At 40.2% G+C, this 19,770-nt stretch overlaps 1 protein-coding gene across 5 annotated transcripts in view; it reads right to left on the bottom strand.

Moving 5' to 3' along the window:
- Positions 1 to 5,987: 5,987 nt before the first annotated feature.
- Positions 5,988 to 19,770, bottom strand: part of SOHLH2 (spermatogenesis and oogenesis specific basic helix-loop-helix 2) — a 41,534-nt gene continuing 27,751 nt past the window's right edge. Inside the window, exons 5-12 of one of the 5 annotated variants that reach the window (XM_055542360.1) lie at positions 19,130 to 19,229; positions 17,360 to 17,470; positions 12,821 to 12,968; positions 12,566 to 12,657; positions 11,822 to 11,943; positions 8,447 to 8,479; positions 8,223 to 8,347; positions 5,988 to 6,834 (exon numbers count right to left, since the gene is read on the bottom strand). In XM_055542360.1, the coding sequence (XP_055398335.1) occupies positions 6,814 to 6,834; positions 8,223 to 8,347; positions 8,447 to 8,479; positions 11,822 to 11,943; positions 12,566 to 12,657; positions 12,821 to 12,968; positions 17,360 to 17,470; positions 19,130 to 19,229 (752 nt within the window). In that variant the 3' untranslated portion in view covers positions 5,988 to 6,813. Of the gene's footprint in view, positions 6,835 to 8,222; positions 8,480 to 11,821; positions 11,944 to 12,565; positions 12,658 to 12,820; positions 12,969 to 17,359; positions 17,471 to 19,129; positions 19,230 to 19,770 lie in introns of all 5 variants that reach the window. The other 4 variants (XM_055542365.1, XM_055542363.1, XM_055542362.1 and 1 more) reach the window with 4 other exon arrangements.

The following is a 19,770-nucleotide window of genomic DNA, read 5'->3' as shown; positions in this document are numbered from 1 at the left end:
TTTTTCTTGAGTTTGATGAGTAAAATTTAGCAGCATACAACATACTATGTAATGCAGTTTTGTGTATGTGTGTGTGTATCTTTCTGTTTTTTGTTTTCAGAAAGGATATTATTCTGGGATGTTAAAAATCCCCCTTGAAAAATAGAGATAAGAGGTTTCTCTGTCTTGCATAGGGGTGTCACGTTTCCATAGCAATGAAAGTAGCTCTTGATACCTGATTAACCAAGGGCTTCCTGTTTCCTCATTCCATGTAATAGGGAGCTAGGCAAAGGGGAAAACAACAGGGATAGAAAATTGTAAAGGCTCAGGTTTGGTCTCAGGGATTTTGTGATGATAAGTATCCAGAGATATGACAAGTTTCCTGGTGTTAGTTATATTGCAAAAGGGGCTTTCTGCTTTTAACAATCCCTGTACTTTTACAAACATAAACATTTAATAAACTTGGGAAAGCACCTCCCTTCACACAAATTTTTACGCAATCGAGATAAGCACAAGTAAGCCAAGCAGGCTTCACTTTCGTGGTTTTCACTCTTCTTAATTATCTCTACTGAAACATCCCTGGGTCCTCTCCCGGAGCCTTTGAATTGCCCCACAGCTATGCTCTGACCTGATCATCGTTTTAACTTACCAAAGCAGTTTCTGAAATTCATCTCCTTAGCAAACCTTTTTCCATCACCCAGTGGGGCAGTAATGATCCTCTCCCATGAGCTGCAGAAATTTGGGAGGCTGTGTTCCTCCTGCTTCGTTCCTTGACCTCTGCTCTCAAGACACTTCACTAGCACGTTATAAATCTAAGAGTGGGCTTTCCTCGTAGCTCAGTTGGTAAAGAATCTGCCTGTAGTCAGGAGACCGAGGGTTCGATCTCGGGGTTGGGAAGATCCCCTGGAGAAAGGCATGGCAACCCACTCCAGTATTCTTGTCTGGAGAATCCCATGGACAGAGGAGTCTTGTCCATGGGGTCGCAGAGTTGGACATGACTGAACAACTAACACTTTCACTTTTTACATTCTGTTTCATGTCTCCTCGGGGTATCTGCATCCGTTTATGTGCACTGGGTGTTTTTAAGGAGGATAATCAGATGCCAGCTACATCTTGGGCAGTGTTGTTATAATGTGAATTCCTTGGTACTGCCATGACCAAGCTTGCCAATCTGACTGTGGGGTATGCTGCCTGGGAATGTATATTTTAATGTGCTGCCACTCTCCATCCCCCAAGTGTGGGGGACAAACTGGAATACCTATAGGGACTGGGAAAGTCATTTCAATGAAGGAAGCAAGCTGAGTGAGATGTGACTGGAAGGAACCTGATGCCCAATATAAAGGGCCAGGTACTACTTACCTGAGCCATGTGCTGCTATTTTGCCAAAGCAGAAATAGATCCAGTATTGCCTATGTTTTGAATTTTTCAGAAGCCAGAAATTCAGAGAAATTTAATTTCTCACTGGGGTTGGGGAGAGGGGGAATTGGATGAAGGTGGTTTCAAAAGGTACAAACCTATAAGATAAATAAGCACTAGGGATATAATGCACAGCATGATTAATATAAATAACCCTGATGTATGTTATATATCAAAGTTGTTAAGAGAGCAAATTCTAAGAGTCATTATTGCAAGGAAAATTTTTTTTTGACTTTGTATCTATACGAGAAGATGGATGTTCCCTAAACTTACTGTCCTAATCATTTCATGATATATGTAAGTCATTATGCTGAGGATCGGACACGACTGAGTGACTTCACTTTCACTTTTCACTTTCATGCACTGGAGAAGGAAATGGCAACCCACTCCAGTGTTCTTGCCTGGAGAATCCCAGGGACAGGGGAGCCTGGTGGGCTGCCGTCTATGGGGTCACATAGAGTCAGACACAACTGAAGTGACTTAGCAGCAGCAGCAGCAGCATGCTGTACACCTTAAACTTATAGTGTTGTATGTCAATTACATCTCCATAAAACTAGAAGAAAAAATAAATAAATAAAACAGTAAACACAGCCACCACAAGCAAGTTGTACCCTCTGCCTTAGAGAGTTCTACCCATGTCTCAAAACTCTGGTAACTTGCAGTGTCATGTGACACTTGGGGCCTGACCTAGTGACTTCTCATGATGAACTGTAATAGAATTGCAGGGTTAGAAGGCCCTCGTGCGTCACCCAGGCCACCATTTAATGACTGAATCCCCACCCCTGGCCACATTTACCCACCTCAGGATGAAGACACCCTAAACCATCTCTCACTCCAATCCCTGCCTCTCTGTGTGCGCAGATCTGAGTGTTTTTTGGCCACCTCCATTAGGATACCATATACACACACGACGTAGCACATTACCAGATGAAACTGTCATCAGCCAACGCCATCCCTCCAAATGCTCATTTCCCTGTGTACCCCCAGTGAGCTCAGTGTGATGTGTCCAGCAACCAAAGCCCAAGACCTGGGTGTTATCCTTACTACTTTGCCCTCCTTCACAACCTCTATATCAGATCATCTACCACCTCTTACTAATTCTTCCTTCTTAATATCAACCAAATTTGCCTCTTCTTTTCATTCCCATTGCCAGTGACTTATTTCAGGCCATCTCGTCTGAATTACTGAAATGGCCAGTCCTTCCCCTGCCAAGTTGGTTTTAGTCCCGCTTTGATTCATTCTGGCTTTAACTCACCAAAACCAGAATGGTCACCCTAAAATGCAAATCTGATGACGTCAATACCATGACAACAATGAGGAGTAGTCAGAGTGCCAACAGGGCAATGTCAAATGGCCCTTGCCTGTCTCTCCCTGCTCCATTCTTCCTCGATCCCACGCCTGAACTCTCTTCACAGCCACACAGAATCGCCTTCACTTCTCCAGGTGTGTTACACCGTTCTTTCCTTTGTTCCTTCACTAATGAGGTTCTCTTTGCCTGAAAACTCATCTCCCGAACCAGTCCCCAAATCTCCATGGCTTGGCTTAGTTTATGCTTACAGGCCCTTAAAATCTTAGCTTAATAATTGTTGTAATTGTGGTGATGACAATCATATGATGAATTCAGTTCAGATCAGTCGCTCAGTCATGTCCATGACCCCATGAATCGCAGCACACCAGGCCTCCCTGTCCATCACCAACTCCCGGAGTTCACTTGGACTCACATCCATCGAGTCACTGATGCCATCCAGCCATCTCATCCTCTGTCGTACCCTTCTCCTCCTGCCCCCAGTCCCTCCCAGCATCAGAGTCTTTTCCAATGAGTCAACTCCTCACATGAGGTGGCCAAAGTACTGGAGTTTCAGCTTTAGCATCATTCCTTCCAAAGAAATCCCAGGGCTGATCTCCTTCAGAATGGACTGGTTGGATCTCCTTGCAGTCCAAGGGACTCTCAAGAGTCTTCTCCAACACCACAGTTCAAAAGCATCAATTCTTCAGCACTCAGCTTTCTTCACAGTCCAACTCTCACATCCATACATGACCACTGGAAAAACCATAGCCTTGACTAGACAGACCTTTGTTGGCAAAGTAATATCTCTGCTTTTCAATATGTTATCTAGGTTGGTCATAACTTTTCTTCCAAGGAGTAAGCGTCTTTTAATTTCATGGCTGCAATCACCATTTGCAGTGATTTTAGAGCCCAAAAAATAAAGTCTGACACTGTCTCCACTGTTTCCCCATCTATTTCCCATGAAGTGATGGGACCAGATGCCATGATCTTCGTTTTCTGAATGTTGAGCTTTAAGCCAACTTTTTCAGTCTCCTCTTTCACTTTCATCAAGAGGCTCTTTAGTTCCTCTTCACTTTCTGCCAGAAGGGTGGTGTCATCTGCATATCTGAGATTACTGATATTTCTCCCGGCAATCTTGATTCCAGCTTGTGCTTCTTCCAGCCCAGCATTTCTCATGATGTATTCTGCATATAAGTTAAATAAGCAGGATGACAATATACAGCCTTGACGTACTTCTTTTCCTATTTGGAACCAGTCTGTTGTTCCATGTCCAGTTCTAACTGTTGCTTCCGGACCTGCATACAGGTTTCTCAAGAGGCAGGTCAGGTGGTCTGGTTTCCCATCTCTTTCAGAATTGTGCCAGGCACTGTTCTAAAAGCTTTCACATATTTTATCATTTAATCGTCATGATAAGCGCAAGAGATAGGTCATGTCACTACCAGTTTTAAAGGAGAGCATAGACTGGCAGGCTGAAGTCCATAGGGTTGCACAGAGTCTGACATGACTAAAGCAACTTAGCACACACCCACAGACATCACTACCTCCATAGCCTCTTGTGAATTCCCAGAATGCTGTGGGCGATGCTTCTGAGAACTTCATATTCTCCCCCTGCATAGCACTCACTAAACTCCACTGCAGTTCCAGCCAACCTGTCCCTCCCAGCAGATTCTAAACGCCTATATATAGAACATAAAAAAAGACAATGCCTTACATAGTTTTCTCAGCATTTAAGACAATGCCTATCATGGGACTTCCCCGGCAGTCCAGTGGTTAAGACTTTGCTTTCCAATGCAGGAGGTGTGGGTTCAATCTCTGGGCTGGGATATATGATCCCACATGCCTCAGGGCCCAAAAAAATCCCAAAACATAAAAGAGAATCAATATTGTAACAAATCAATAAAGACTTTAAAAAATGGTCCACATCAAAAAAAGGAGTCTTAGAAAATAAGACAAACTCTGCCAAATAAATAAAGTTAATAAATAACGGAATGATTTTTGAGTTGTTCAACATTTGATTGTTCTCCATTGAACAGACAACAGTTTGCTTGCAAACACTCCCCATTACTGCCATGTCTGCTATGCTGGGAGACCATCCAACTCATCTATCAGAAAAGCATGGCTGAGGGGCAGGAAATCAGTGTAAACAGAGTAGCGATACACTCTCTGTAAAAGCTACACCGACGGATGACTAAGCATCTACTTCCACTCTTCCTTCTCTTTTGACTTCAGGTGGGTCCCTAAGTGCCTGACCATGTCTTCTGCTTTCCTTTCTCAGGATCATCACCCATGTTCAGCCTCCTCCTTCCCCCAGGTACCCATACAGGTACCTGTGCATCCATCCATCTAACCAGCCAGATGGCTGACATGGAGGGTCTAGAGACTAGTACAGCTAAGTCCCTCTCCTCAAAGGTGTATCTCCTAAACTGCCTGGGCCACAGAAAGGGCTCAATAAACACTTGCTTCTGCCCCTGATCCCCATCTGGGGAGGGACTGCTGTAACCATCAGTGTGAACCTGCAAGCCGCCACTTTTTCTCAACAAACTCTCTGCCCCTTTTTCATTGTGAAAACAACATTGCAACTGTCTCATGACCAGTCATCCTGACTTTACAAAGGAAAATCATGTTCTAGTTTTACAAGCTGAGGCCCAACTAACCTTTCCTCCCCAGCTGACAGCTGAACTTAGTCAGAAGAGCATAATTTATTAAAAATAAAATTCATGTATTGGAAGTGATTTTGGACACTTGCACGAAGGATCGTGGGGACCAGCACTGAAAAAAAGAGGAACCTGGCAGCCTCTTCTTCATGTAGAAAGAGAAAAAAAAGGGGGATTGAAAACCGCAGGTGGATGGGATCTGTGTGTCACCCTTCTAGGCATTATAGAATTCCAAGCCACAACTGCGTCTCATGGTCCATGCATGCATTGAGGGAAATGCTGATGCAAAGAACAAGTCCTGGTATAAACTAAGACCAGCTGTGAACACAGGAAGTCATCCCAGTGCTCAAAACACCTCAACAGGTTCTCCTACGATGTCAAAGCCATTACTATTCCCAACAGCAAGAGTCAAGCACACGTTTATAATAAAAAGCACAGAATCTTACAAACTTCTAGTTTCTTTATCAAGTTTGCCAAATATCTACAAATTCCATCATCTTGCCATCCTCAAAGAAAAGTTATACATTTTAACATGAAATGTAGGCTATGCCTAATTTTTAAACTGCTCAAAAATCTAGTAAAATTAATTTCCCTACATAGCACTCTACTAAAAGAGGGAACACGTAATTATTAAACAGAACACAAACTGGTTATCATTTTCAGTATCAGAACTGAATATTTCCTTTAATAATAAAACTTATGCATAAGAACATTCAGTGAAATATAAAACAAACATTTTTTCCCCTTATTTCCAACAATCTTTTCTAATGCCCATAGGGAGAAGGAGATGGAAAACAAAGAAAAACCTGCTAATCTGTAATCTGTAACTAAAGATCCAGAAAGATGTTAGCTCTCATTTCACTCAAGGGAAGGTGAAATGCAAAAATAAACACATCAGTTTATTCATTAGTAGTCGAGTGAGGAGGTGAACACATCTCTCAAATTAAGGTATCTTAGTGTGAATAATGAAGGAAGTGCTCTAAAATGCCTAATCTGGAAAAGATACCACCTAGAAATAAGTGACAGTAACTCACAGTGATACTAAAAATAAGAATCAAGTTGCAATATCTGTACTTAGCAACATCAATGCACTATGTGGATCTTCTTTATAACGTACTTTTTGCATAAATTGTGGATCTTCTTTATAATGTACTTTTTGCATAAATTGTGGAATGTGTGTTGAGAAAAAAAGTGTCCAGGTCACCTAGGCCATTTGTTCTTAGAGCACCTTGGTTGGGGAGATCCAAGTGTGTATGAAGCTAAGTATTAATAAAAGCCTATGGCTAGCTAGCACTCTTGCTGCATGTCTTTCTACCTGCAGAAGCTTTTAGCACATTTATCAGAAGCCATACAATGCAAACCCTTTTGATATCAGGTCTCTGGGTGTAGCTTTCAAGATCATTCTTTGTTCCATTCTTCCGCTATTGTCAAACGGCACCCAATAGGTGGTCTAGAGTGAATTTCAAATATGTGCTATTAATACGCCCAAAACTGTTGCTGCAAAGGTGAAAAAAAAAAAAAAACACACATTAATTGAATACTGGCCTGTTCTTACTCATAATGACACAAATGTGTTTTCTATGTTCTCAAGCAATAGGAAATAATTTGTAAAACCATGAACTCTTTAGGTGAATATGCCTTCAGGTTTTAAAATATATATTATTCATAGTTACTAAATAATTCTCCAACAAAAACTACATACAGTTAAGTGTAGGTCACAATTAAAAAAATAATGTTGCAATCCTTTTTTTTTTTTTAATTTACTCTAGTTTTCGGACTGGTATACTAATGATTATTAGCAACAGTATTATATCTGTAGATACTTCATGTTTTAAAATGTCTTTCTAATGCTCTTTAGAATAGTTTTCTTATAAATGTTTTTTGGGAAAGTCACTATTATTCCCACTCTATAGATGTCATATGGAAATGGTGTCCCTACCTCAAATGACTGTCAGAGGTTCATCAGATAACCCACATTAATACGTACGGTATTTGACACATGACTTACTGAGTGCTCAAAACATATTAACTATTATTAATATGCAAAAGTATTGATAGTTATATTAAGGCTATGAGAGTCTATTTTAAGCAGGCAAGTCTGGTTTGGGTCTTTCTCTGGAATTGGACAATTCTTGCCCAAAATGAAGATACCACTGTTTATATATGCTGAACCATCTGCCTGGAATGCTTTTCCCTTCCTCACTCTCAATTCCTAACTGCTCTCCTGGGCTAATTCTCACTCTTCAGATCTCAGCGTAGACAGTACTTCCTCCAGTCTGTCCCTAACCTTGCCTGCATCTGTGTCACAATGCATACACTGGGGTCTCCCTCTACATGCTCCAATGCACATCACCACCATCTGCTTCCATGTTTGCACCCTATGAGACTCAGCTTCATGAACGCAGGGATCGTGGTCTCCCTTTAGACACTCCATTCTCGGTGGTTAGCACAATGCTGGAACACAGTAGGTGCTCAATAAATACCTGTGGTATGCAGACACCTGGGATGTGAAACCAGCCTGGTTGGCATTTCAAGAAAAGGTTTTCATAAAGTGTAAGTGACTAGGGCCTAGAGATAAGGCAGAACCCAGCCATGGGGCCAGTGAAGGATGAAGCTGGTGGGGTGGGGAGCAGTGAGGAGGGGTGCTCGAGGAGATTAGGTTCCATTAGGTCACTTCCGGTGAGAGCAGCAGGGCCACGTCCAGACTGACTCTGGATATCTAGAGAGCCATTGTGCAGCACTGGGAACCAGTGCCTGGGCTGCCTCCCATGGTCCCAGTCCGAGAGATTTCTAACCCAGAGCATCAGCAACAAAACGCAGGTCAGGGGCCCCTGTGGGCTGGAATCAAAGAGCCCAGTTTGACCCACAGACCCCAAGAGACTTACCAGACAGTTGGGGTGTGCTGTGCACACCTGGCCCAACACAGAATTGCAGTGCTGAGGAAGAAACTTGGAGACTTTGGGTACAGCGGTTGGGAAACACACTGAAGTGTTCTGATTTGTTACAGTAGCTGCGTCATAGGAAGGGACCACTTTAGAATAGTATCTGACAGCATGGAAGGAATTAAGAGACAGAGCTGTGCTGGGGATTCGGGTTTTATATACATCACCGATAGCCTTCTCTGACGCAGAGCTGGACTGACCTTTAATAAAAAAGAGTATCCGTCAGTAGATGCAAATTGGTAACTCTGAACTACTGTATTTGAAATAAATCACCCTCTATTTCATTTCCCCACGGTACAAACTTAAGATACTGCTACATTCAAATGCTGATGAAAAAACAAAGTGAACTTTTTGGTAGTGACATTTAGTGTAATACAAACACTATAAATTACTGTTCACTTGTCATTTAGAGACAGAGATTTTAGAGACGCATCAGCTCTCTCTGCCTGGGTATGTGTGTGTGTATCTTTCATCATAATAAGTGACCATTTCTATGAAGCAAGGAAGAATGTTGGAAAGAAAAACTCCACTCAGCCACAAATAGTTTGGTCACTGATTTTTCCATCAGTGAGTGGGTTATACTGTTATATCGCTCTATTCTGTACAGTAACTAGAAGGCAGAAAAAATGTTTAATATATAGTAAACATTAACAATGTAGTCCCTATGCTGTGAATATTTATTTTCTTCTGGACACTAACAGAAATGAAAGTAAAGGAATATAATTTTATATCGACTTTAAATACAAACGGACCTGGAATATTTGTGAAAAAAATCATTTCAGCAAAAGTGTACATAAACTTATGGAAAAAGACAAGTAAAAACTTCTTAATGAAGTCTAAACACTGACTAAGATCAGCACTTCTGGTTTACAGGTCAGATTTATCACAGAAAGCAGGGGATCATAGGTGGCCACTTCACTTCTCTTAACCTTCAATTTACTGGCCTAAGTGGTGAAAGTGCAATTTGAAAGACTTAACTGATTCCAACTGTTCCATTCCTCTTTCAAAAACCATTTTGCAACATGCATGGCCAGCTACACATGTGCTCACATCCAGCCCAAAGAAAAGTCCAAAATATAAAAAAATCCATATAGAGGGATGTATTTTCTGAAATGTTATGTATAAAATCACTTTCCCCACAAACCTGGAAACACTAAATGTGTCAGGAAAACTATTCTCTAAATTGTTGGATAAACTACTAAAACCATTAAACTGGTGATAAAGGCTGCATAATACAAAATCCAAGCATACAGGACACAATGGTAGGTAAAAAAGTCAGAGACAAAATCAGAGGTCCGATACGGTCACTACTATGTTGTTGTTCAGTTGCCCCATCGTGTCCAACTCTTTGCGACCCCATGGCCTGGCAGCAGGCCAGGCCTCCCTGCCCCTCGGCGTCTCGCGGAGTTTGCCCAAGTTCATGTCCATGGCATCAGTGATGCCATCCAGCCATCTCAGCCTCTGACGCCCTCTTCTCCTTCTGCCCTTGATCTTTCCCAGCATCAGGAACTTTTCCAATGAGACAGGTTTTTGCACCAGATGACCAAAATACTGGAGCTTCAGCTTCAGCATCAGTCCTTCCAATAAGTATTCAGGGTTGATTTCCCTTAAGACTGACTGGTTTGATCTCCTTGCTGTCCAGGGGACTTTCAGGAGTCTTCTCCGGTACCACAGTTCAAAGACATCGATTTTTTGGCATGTTGCCTTCTTTATGGTCCAGCTCTCACAACCATACATGACCACTGGGAAGACCAATACTACAGAAGATTACTACTATAGTATTACTACCAAAAAATATATATATATATAAAAATATATACACACACACACATACACATATATATAAAGACTTGAAAGAAATACATTAAAAAATGAAGTTATTATCTTAGCTGGGTTTTGTTCTTCAGTCGCTAAGTCATGTCCAACTCTTCGCAACCCCATGGACCGCAGTACGCCAGGTTCCTCTGTCCTTCACTATCTCCCGGAGTTTGGTCAAACTCACGTCCATTGAGTTGGTGATGCTATCTAACCATCTCGTCCTCTGTCGCCTCCTTCTCCTCTTGCTGTCAATCTTTCCCAGTATCAGGGTCTTTTCCAATCAGTTGGCTCCTCACATCAGGTGGCCAAAATATTGGAGCTTCAGCATTAGTCCTTACAATGAATATTCTGGGTTGATTTCCTTTAGGATTGACTGGTTTGATCTCCTTGCAGTCCAAGGGACTCTCAAGAGTCTTCTCTAGCACCACAATTTGAAGGCATCGATTCTTCGGTTCTTAGCCTTCTTTATGGTCCCACTCTCACATCTGTACATGACTACTACTAGCGGGTTTTTAGTAAAGCACTAATACTGCTTTCAAATGGAAAAATGTTATAAATAAAGTCAGAATGAGGAGTTTGGTTCAATGACCTTCAAGGTCTCCTCCAGCCTGAACCTGACATAAGCCTATGGTCCTAGTGGATTTGTTTCTTCTTGGACCAGTCACTTTAGGTGATACAAAACCAAGAGATCCGGGGGCACAGAAAGGCCTGAATGCACTAGCATGAGGAGAGTGTTTCAGAGATTCTGCAGGGTATGAAGAATGAAAACACAGAAGTACTGTCTGTATAAGAAGTAACATTGACAGGCATGTGCCTGTGGCCTGGCCCCTCTCTGATCTAATCTGGGCTGATTTAATCTTTCTTTGTGACATTCAGCCAGAGCTACTCTAAGCAGTTTAACCATGGCTTATGGCTACTTTTTCCTTCTCTCCTTCCCTCCCCACTGAGTCAGGAAAAAAAGTCTAAAAGGACTAACAAACACCCTGAGGCTGATACATGAGCAAGGAAGGCTGTTGTCCTATCTTGGGCCCCTTTCTCCTTTGACTTTTGACATCAATCCCAGTAACCCCATTTGTTCATGTGGTCTCCATTATGTCCCCACAATATGCACACAACCTCAATGACAGTGTCACATCTTTGCTATCACTACTAGTATTCGCTGAAAACTCAGATGACAGCTAGCATTTTAAAGCAATGAAACTTTTTAAAATTAAGGCATGCATATGACTTTTTTAGACATATGCTATCATGTACTTAACAGACTATGGTATGGTGTAAACATAATTTTTATATGCACTGAGAAATCAAACAACGTGTGACTCTACTGTGAAGCTCATTTTATTGCAGTGGCCTGGAAGAGAACTCACACTATATCCGCGGTCTGCCTATATACACTGTTAGCACTGAATTAACATGAATACTTCCCTTGCTTTAGATCCTACTCACATAATACACACAGTCACCAGTGTGCTCGTCATCTGTGAGCAAGATGAACTTTCTGGTGATGACAGTCAATTTTCAGCCCACCCTCTGGGATAACACTATTCAAATGTCTGTGGCCAGCTGTGTCCTTCCAGCAGATAGCACCAGAGGACCCAGGGTGCAATGTTCCAGCTACGGCTCATCCCTTGGTTATGGCAGTGGCTGCACAGGAGCCCCGGCTGAGTGGGACACGCACCAATGCCCACATACACTACAGCTGCAGAGCAGCGGGCAGAGCTCACCTCTCACAGCTTCATCCAAGGCATCCTCGGAGGTAGGAGCAGAGCGCACACTCAAGCGCTCATTAGTCAGGACTCTGATGCCTGGCGCAGGTGAGTGAGTGCTTCTCAGCACACTGTTTTCCCTTAGAAGACAAAAAACATTCCTTAGGCATTTCTCAAAGAGGAGGATATGAGCATTGTGCAGTTGAACTGCTCTTCTGTCATTCGAGTTCTAAAAGGCACAGAGATAAACTCTGTATTAAATATTAGAGCAAAGCATAGACAAGGACTCAGGATGGTTATTTAGGACATGAAGGAAAGGTTTACTTTTCCTTGTTAAGAGTTCTTCTTAGTTTACATATTCTAATCAATTTAAATACGGAAGCATTCATTTGGCACACCACCTTTTACACTAGAAATTTCTTTAAGGACTCCTAACTGAAAAAAATGAGGCTGGATCGCCCTGGTCACAGAGGAATGCTAGAATCCATCACCACAGGCACTACTTGTGAAGGCTGGTTTAGAGAAACAACAAAAGAAGTTAAGAGTGAGTCAAGTCATGAAGGGATCCCAGGTCTGAGACTATTATATATTTTATCCACTATAATTCAATGATGCACATCAGCAGTGGGAAAAGTTCACTGATTCTTTGTAGATGCCCGAGTTCTCAGTACGGGTGGGTTCAGTGCCTGTGTTATTTCTAGCATTAATATCAGAGAAAAATAACAAGGCGACTTTGGATTCACAAGATTCAGATTGTCATACCTTTGTGCCATGATCATGCCTGGGACGGATAGCTGGATGGGCATTTGTTGTTTCTTACAAAATCTCTTATTGCTCTGAAGTACTTCTGTAATCTAAGAAACAGACAGACAGAGACCTACTTTATCAATAGATAGCTATAGATGTTTTTCAAAATATACAAACAGACATACACTTCCAATTATAAAACAGAAAGGAAACTGCAGCATTAAACCATTGTCTACGAGGATTAAAGTCAAGGGCTTGAGAGTTGCATACCTGGCCCATGATGGCTGGAGGGATTTTCTCCCGGACAAACTTCACGTAATCAACTGTGGCCTCGAGGACGGAAGCCGCATCATTCTTTCTCCCCTTCATATACGGCAGCAGGGTGCGCAGCTGCTCACAGCAATACTTGATTCGTTCTCTGAGCAGAGAAGTGCGACAAGCAAGTAATAATTAGTCTACTTTCTTCCTGTCACAAGGACAGTCTTCCTCCTGGGTCTGTTTATAAAGGAACCGGCCCCTCCCTTTCTGGTGTCCGATTCAGAGAAAGAGCATGTCCCCACAAGCCAGCAGCCTCCACGGCCCCTGGAATCCCAGCTTCCTGGGGCACCGGCTCACATGCTGCCAAGTACAGTGTCTGTGCGGATGGCAACCCAGCTCACTCATCCCTGTGGGTGTGCAGGATGCCCAGACACTGAGGATACCAGGGAACACCCACTCTGCCTATGGAAACCCATAGGCGACGCAACCCTCAGAGGAGAGAATCACACACCACATAGGTAAATCCTTTTGTGACCCACACGAGAGACAACTAGAAGACAAAGTCCATGGGATAGTCCCATCACTCTGATCTGGACCACATTTCCAACAACACACAACTAACATCTTGAAATACATAGGCTTTAACTGTGTTCTGAAAAGAAAATCAAAAGCCTGCTTCCTTTACACAAGGCGGGCACATGAGCAAAACAAATAAACCGATATGCAAAATGAAAACGACGTCCAGGCTCATACCAGAAAGAAACCAACCTAAGTATTTCATAGTTCTGAAGGGAAATACATAGGAAATGTAACACCAAATTGAGCGAAGCCTTTGGAACCTTCAGTTATCCATGTTTTCATTTAACAAACATTCTTAAGCATGTTTTGTGCTGAATACTGCCATACTGACATAAATGGGATCAAAGGGTGGCTTTGCCAATTCTAGATGGGATCTTAGGCAAGTTACTAAACCTTTCTGAACCTCAGAATGACAAAAATAAATGGATTAAAAAATCCACTTTGACATACAGCCAGTGAATAACTCAAATATTCCAGACCAGTGGGTGGTATTTTAATTGGGCTTTAAGCTTTGGGGGTTCCAGGGAAATGTATCAGGACAATTCTGTAAAAGGGTTGGAAGTGTCAACAATTTGACACATGGATGAAGGGCTTTGAAACTTCATACACCCATCCATAGGGTACTTTCACTTATAAGGATCACAAACACAGAATAAACTTTATGTAGAATGATATCCATTATGGTAGCCTTTCAGTAAAATGACTTCCCTGTGGCTCAGACGGTAAAGCATCTGCCTACAATGCAGGAGCCCTGGGTTCAATCCCAGGGTCAGGAAGATCTCCTGGAGAAGGAAATGGCAACCCACTCCAGTATTCTTGCCTGGAAAATCCCATGGACGGAGGAGCCTGGTAGGGCTACAGTCCATGGGGTCGCAAAGAGTTGGACATGACTGAGAGACTTTACTTTCCTTTCCAGTAAAATAGGAAAACCAATCTAAAGACACAAAATAAGTGGATGCTTAAGTAAGCTAGAGGATATTAATTCAGCAGAATATTATCTGGACGTGGAAAGGATATAAAGCTTACTGGGGAAAAATAGGGCATTTCTATAGGATATAAGTAGAAGATAACATAACAAATATGATTACAGCCATTAAGGCCAAAAGAGATAATAGTGTCAATTAGTCATTATTTCTAGATAGCTGGACTATAGAACAAATTATTTCTTCCTTTTATTTTCTACATTTTCCAAGTATCTGTGAGGTATATATCACTTTTATAGTGAAAAATCATATTAAACATTTCTTCCATTAGGAAAATGTTCAAACATACAGGGAAACTGAGAGAATTAAAAATTCTTATTCCTTAAAAGCTGAAAGAATTAAGAATTTGTACAGGGAGCACTTAAATATCTATAACCTGGAATCCACAGTGAACAGTTACTGTCCATGCTTTGTCATATACGAATCATCCCACTGGCCAGACATCAATCCATTTCATTACACTGAAGTATTCCAAAGTAAATTACAGACTTCAGTACACTAAACCCCTAAACATATTATGAGCTACAGTTAAAATTATTTTATTTTCAGGTAAAAGTTACATAAAATAAAATGCATCAATCTTAAGAGTGCCATTCTATGAGTTTTGATAATGCACAAAGCTGTGTGACTCAAACCACCTCATTAACATTCTCATGACTCGGGAAAGTTCCTTCTGTCCCTTCTTAGTCTCATCCCCCGTAAAAGGCAACCACATTTCTGATATTTTCCCTCTCACATTAATTTTTGCCTCTCTTTTAACTTCACGTGTGTCTTTTTATGTAAGGTTTCTCTCACATAATGTTTTTGAGATTTATCCAAAATAATCTGTTATGTCAGTAATTTGTTGCTTTTTATTAATAGCATTCCAAAGTATAAATATGCCACAATTTATTTATTCAGGTTCTTATTAATCAGCACTCCCACTATTTCCAATATTTGATCATTAGGAATAAACTTACTAGGTCTTCTATACATCTTTTTGTGAATGCACATTTTTATTTCTCTTAGTAAATGCACAGGAATTGAATCAATGGGCTATTTTATAAATTTAGAAAAAACTGGTAGAACTTTCCCCCAAATTCTACCATTTTACACTCCTACCATCAGTGTATGAGAATCCCTGTTGTTCTAAATCTATGACAACATTTAACATTGTCAGTTTTAGGTTTAAAATATTGGACTTTCTGAGGTATATGTGGTAGTATCTCATGCTTTATAATGTGCATTTCCATGATGACAAATTACATTCAGCATTTTTTTCCGCTGCTTATTAGGCACTTTATCTTCCTTTGTGAAGTGTCTGTTCAAATACTTTACCTATGCAGGTCTTTTTATTATTGAACTTTAGGAGTTCTCCATATATTCTAGTGTCAGTATTTTATCAATATATTTGTTTTGCAAATCTTTTCTCCCTGTCTGTAGTCTGCCTATTTATTTTCTGAGTGGGGTCTTACGAAATCAAAAGTTGTAAATTTTGAGGAGTCCTAATTCTTCTACTGTTTCTTTTGTGGTTATTGCTTTCTGTGTCATAAGGAACAATCGTCTACCCTCAGCTAATGAAAACATTAACCTTTATTTTCTTCTAGAACTGTAGCTTTCAGTTCATTACCTATGAGCCACATGAATCTATTTAAATATAAATTCATAAAAAATTAATAAAAATTTGAATTCATTTCCTAAGTTGCAATACCCATATTTCAAATACTCAATAATATGACTTGCAGCTACCTTCCTGGACAGCAGATACAGGCCATTTCTAACACTGCAGAAAGTTCTACTGAATAGCCCTATTCTAGAAGCTTTACAGCTCTAGCTGTATATAGTAGCCCTGTCTATACTCCATGCTGAATTAATTTTCACATGATATGAGTAAACGGTCAAGTTTCATCATTTGTTTCATATGGATGTCCAGTTGTTCCAGCACCATTTACAGAAAAGACATTTGTTCCCCAAGTTGTTTGCTCTGGTGATTTGCTGAAAATCAAAAGACCAAAATATGTGGGTCTAATACTGGGCTATTGTGTTATATTATCTACCAGTCCATCTTCATTTTAGTAAAATAATTGATAAATGTAGCTGTATACTATATCTTAAAGCCAGGTAGCTTACACACTCCAATTTTGTTAGATGTTTTCAAGATTGCTTTATTCTAAGGCCTTTTATATTCAGAGTCCTTTCCATACAGTTTTGAATTAGATTGTCAACTTTTTCCAAAAAGAAAACAAAAATCTACTCAAATTATCTAGATTTGAATTGTATTTCAGTTTAGTGAGGACTGACATCTTAATAACATAAATAGTTTAATTCATAATTATATATAATGCATGATTTAGGTTTTTAGTTTATCACAGCAATATCTTGAGTGACCACTGTACAGATATTACATGTCTTTTATGCATTTTTGTTCCTAAATATTTTTGTTAGAAGTCTGTCTGAGCACTAGGCTAAGACCTCCTTGAAGGCAACAATTTATTTCTTATCTCAATTCTCCAATCATATTCTGGCACATTACACTCACACCTACTTGCTGAATGGCTAAATGAGTAGAATGAGTGAGTAGCATATATTCAGTTGCCAGATAAACTAGTTTCACAGTGACGACTTTTTTTTTGGCCATGCTGCACCTTTGTTGCTGCCTGCAGGCTTTTCTCTAATTGCAGCGAGTAGGGGCTACTTTCTTGTTTCTGGTGCCCGGGCTTCTCATTGGCGGGCTTCTCTTGTTACGGAGCATGGGCTCTAGGCATGCGGGCTTCAGTAGTTGTGGTATGTGGATTTAGTCACTCCGAAGCATGTAGAATCTTCTCGGACTGGGATCAAACCCATGTACACTGCATTGGCAGGCGGATTGTTAATCACTGGACCATAAGAGAAGTCTTCACACTAACTTTTAACAATACTATAAAAAACTATGAAATTCATGAAAGTAATTTCTTCCTACAAAGGAATAATGCTAAAAAAAAAAGGGGGGGGGGGCTGTATCAAAATTTACCTTCTCAGCTTTTCCTTGTTTGAATGAAGAAGAGAAATCTTTTTTCTTTTCTCAAAATTTGGCAATGGAGCCTTTAAATCAAATCCAATGTCGTTTCTTAGAGATTCAGAGCTAGAAAAAAGAGAAAAATTGTACCATGTATTTAAAAGGAAAATTATGAGGCAATTGTAAAACAATCACCAGTACACTAGTCAAAGGACGCGTCTCTAAATCCCAGCTTTATACAAAGGTGCAGTAATTATCAAAGTATTTTACCTTTTCTAACTGGTAGAGAATATTTTATTTCAGAAGACTTTATTATTAAGATTATCATAAATTCAATCCCAAATTCTAAAAGATACCAATAAATAACAGACACAAACAGTACTAAAATATTCTAACCTCACTGATTATGAGTATTCCAAATTACATGACTGTATCTAAAGGTGCATTGCAGGAAAACAGCACAGAGGAGGGGAAGGCCAAGATACACTATTCCAGCTTGATCAGCAACTGGTGCAGTTTCCCTCCATGTAAAAATGCGTCATTTAATGGATATTTTCTGGCTCTACTATTTTTCTAGATTTGATTTTAATTGATTTTAAAAAATATATTTCCCTAAGAAACTTACAAATTAATATCATCTTTTTCATTTGAAGATAAATAAATGACTTTCAAATGACTTCATTTGAAAATTTACTTTTATTTATACTAGTAGGCTTGTGAGGAAAAAAAAAGGTACAAGATGAGGAGGGCTCAAAAAGCAGTTTTAAGTAACACAAGCCTTCCAAAACCCTTCCCAACCTCAACTCCCAGAAAAAAGTTTAACACAGAAAATTTCTTTGAGGTTAAAATCTTAAGTAAGATAAAGAAAGCTGTTGTCAACTCTGCACTACTGAAGTAAGTGTGTCCCTGGTTTAACCACACTTACTGGTTGCCAAGTCTCCTCCTTGTACAAAATAGTAGATGGTCACATTCTACAAATTCTGGAAGTGACTCAAAATTCTTACTGCCATCACCCAAATCCTCAGCACTCCTGTCCATTCTTTATAGTCAAATGCTCTACTTAAAAGCCTTGGAAATCAGCTTCAAGCGAAACAAAGAAATTGACGAATATAGAATTTTTACAAGCATTCAATGTTAGAACTGAAAGGGTTTTAACTGGCCCTCAGTTCAATGACCTATCCTCTGCAGGTTTGAAAGCTAGTTCTAATACCCCTGAGGGACACAGACAGAGAGACTGTCTTTAAAGGGTCATTTTCAATAAACAGGGTGATAGTTCAGGAAAAGACATTGGGGAAAAGCTTAGCAGCAGATGGATAACAGCTCAGAATTCCATTGTTTTAAAAGTCTGGACATCACTGCTTTTATTTAACCCAATCTCTAGTTGAACGTGTCCAGCGATGGGAGTGGGTAGTCTATCCCTTCTCCAGTGGATCTTCCCAACCCAGGATCTCCTGCATTGCAGGCAGATTCTTTACCAACTGAGCTATCAGAGAAGCCCATGGGTAATTTACTACCTGACAATTCAACGTGCTCCCCTGCGGTTGTGGAATGCTTCCTTATACTGAGATGGATACTTCTTTAACATGTACCCTCAGTGCCAGCTCAGGATTCTGAAATACAGAACAAGCTGTATCCTTCTTCCACAAAACAGATAATTTCTTTTGCATTACCCCCAGCACTGGAGCTGCTGTTCCACAATCAATAAGTCCTCCAGAAACATTTTTTAATGAAACGTACATAGTAAAAATTGCTATTAGGAAAAAGTGAAGAAAAAAGAAAACTAACCAAGCAAATACATCAGTAGAAAAATATCCCAGGTGTTCACCACAGGACTTCTGCAGAGGCAACTCAGGTTCTTCAGGCTTCACAGAAATTTCATTCTTAACTGCAAATTTTAAAAAAAGGAACCATTTTAATTATAAAATCACTGGTGGGGATGATGTTAATCACACATGCAAGCTCTAATCAAAAATAGTTGTCATGTTTCACTCAATAGATTTTACAAAGCAGTGCTTTTACAATAAAAAATAATTTATAGATTTCAGCCTGTTAAGCATGGAACAACTCAGGTGAGAAAGCAAAATTATAACACTACATACAATTTACTCCACAGCAGCCTCCTTTAACCAGATTCTACTAATTAGTGATAGGTGTGTTTAAAATGCATTCAACTGAGCTTCTTTATTATTTACAGGTAAATGTCAGAGGCAGAAAATGCCTGTGAGTCTTCAGTAAGCAGCTGCATTGTCAAAATAAAGCATCTGATGGTTGTTTTGTTTTTTGGTTTGGGGGTTATTCTTTTTTTGCTGCCTTGCAGCTGCTCATCCTCAGAGCAGAGATGAGATGACTGGTGAGATGTGGTTATGACCAATAGGAATGTGCTAGACAAGTGGAGATAAGCAGCTGTTCTATTTCCAATAAGAACC

The sequence above is a fragment of the Bubalus kerabau genome, chromosome 12 (assembly GCF_029407905.1).
Source record: "Bubalus kerabau isolate K-KA32 ecotype Philippines breed swamp buffalo chromosome 12, PCC_UOA_SB_1v2, whole genome shotgun sequence".
NCBI lineage: Eukaryota > Metazoa > Chordata > Mammalia > Artiodactyla > Bovidae > Bubalus > Bubalus kerabau.
This window is presented reverse-complemented; position numbering and strand designations above follow the sequence as displayed.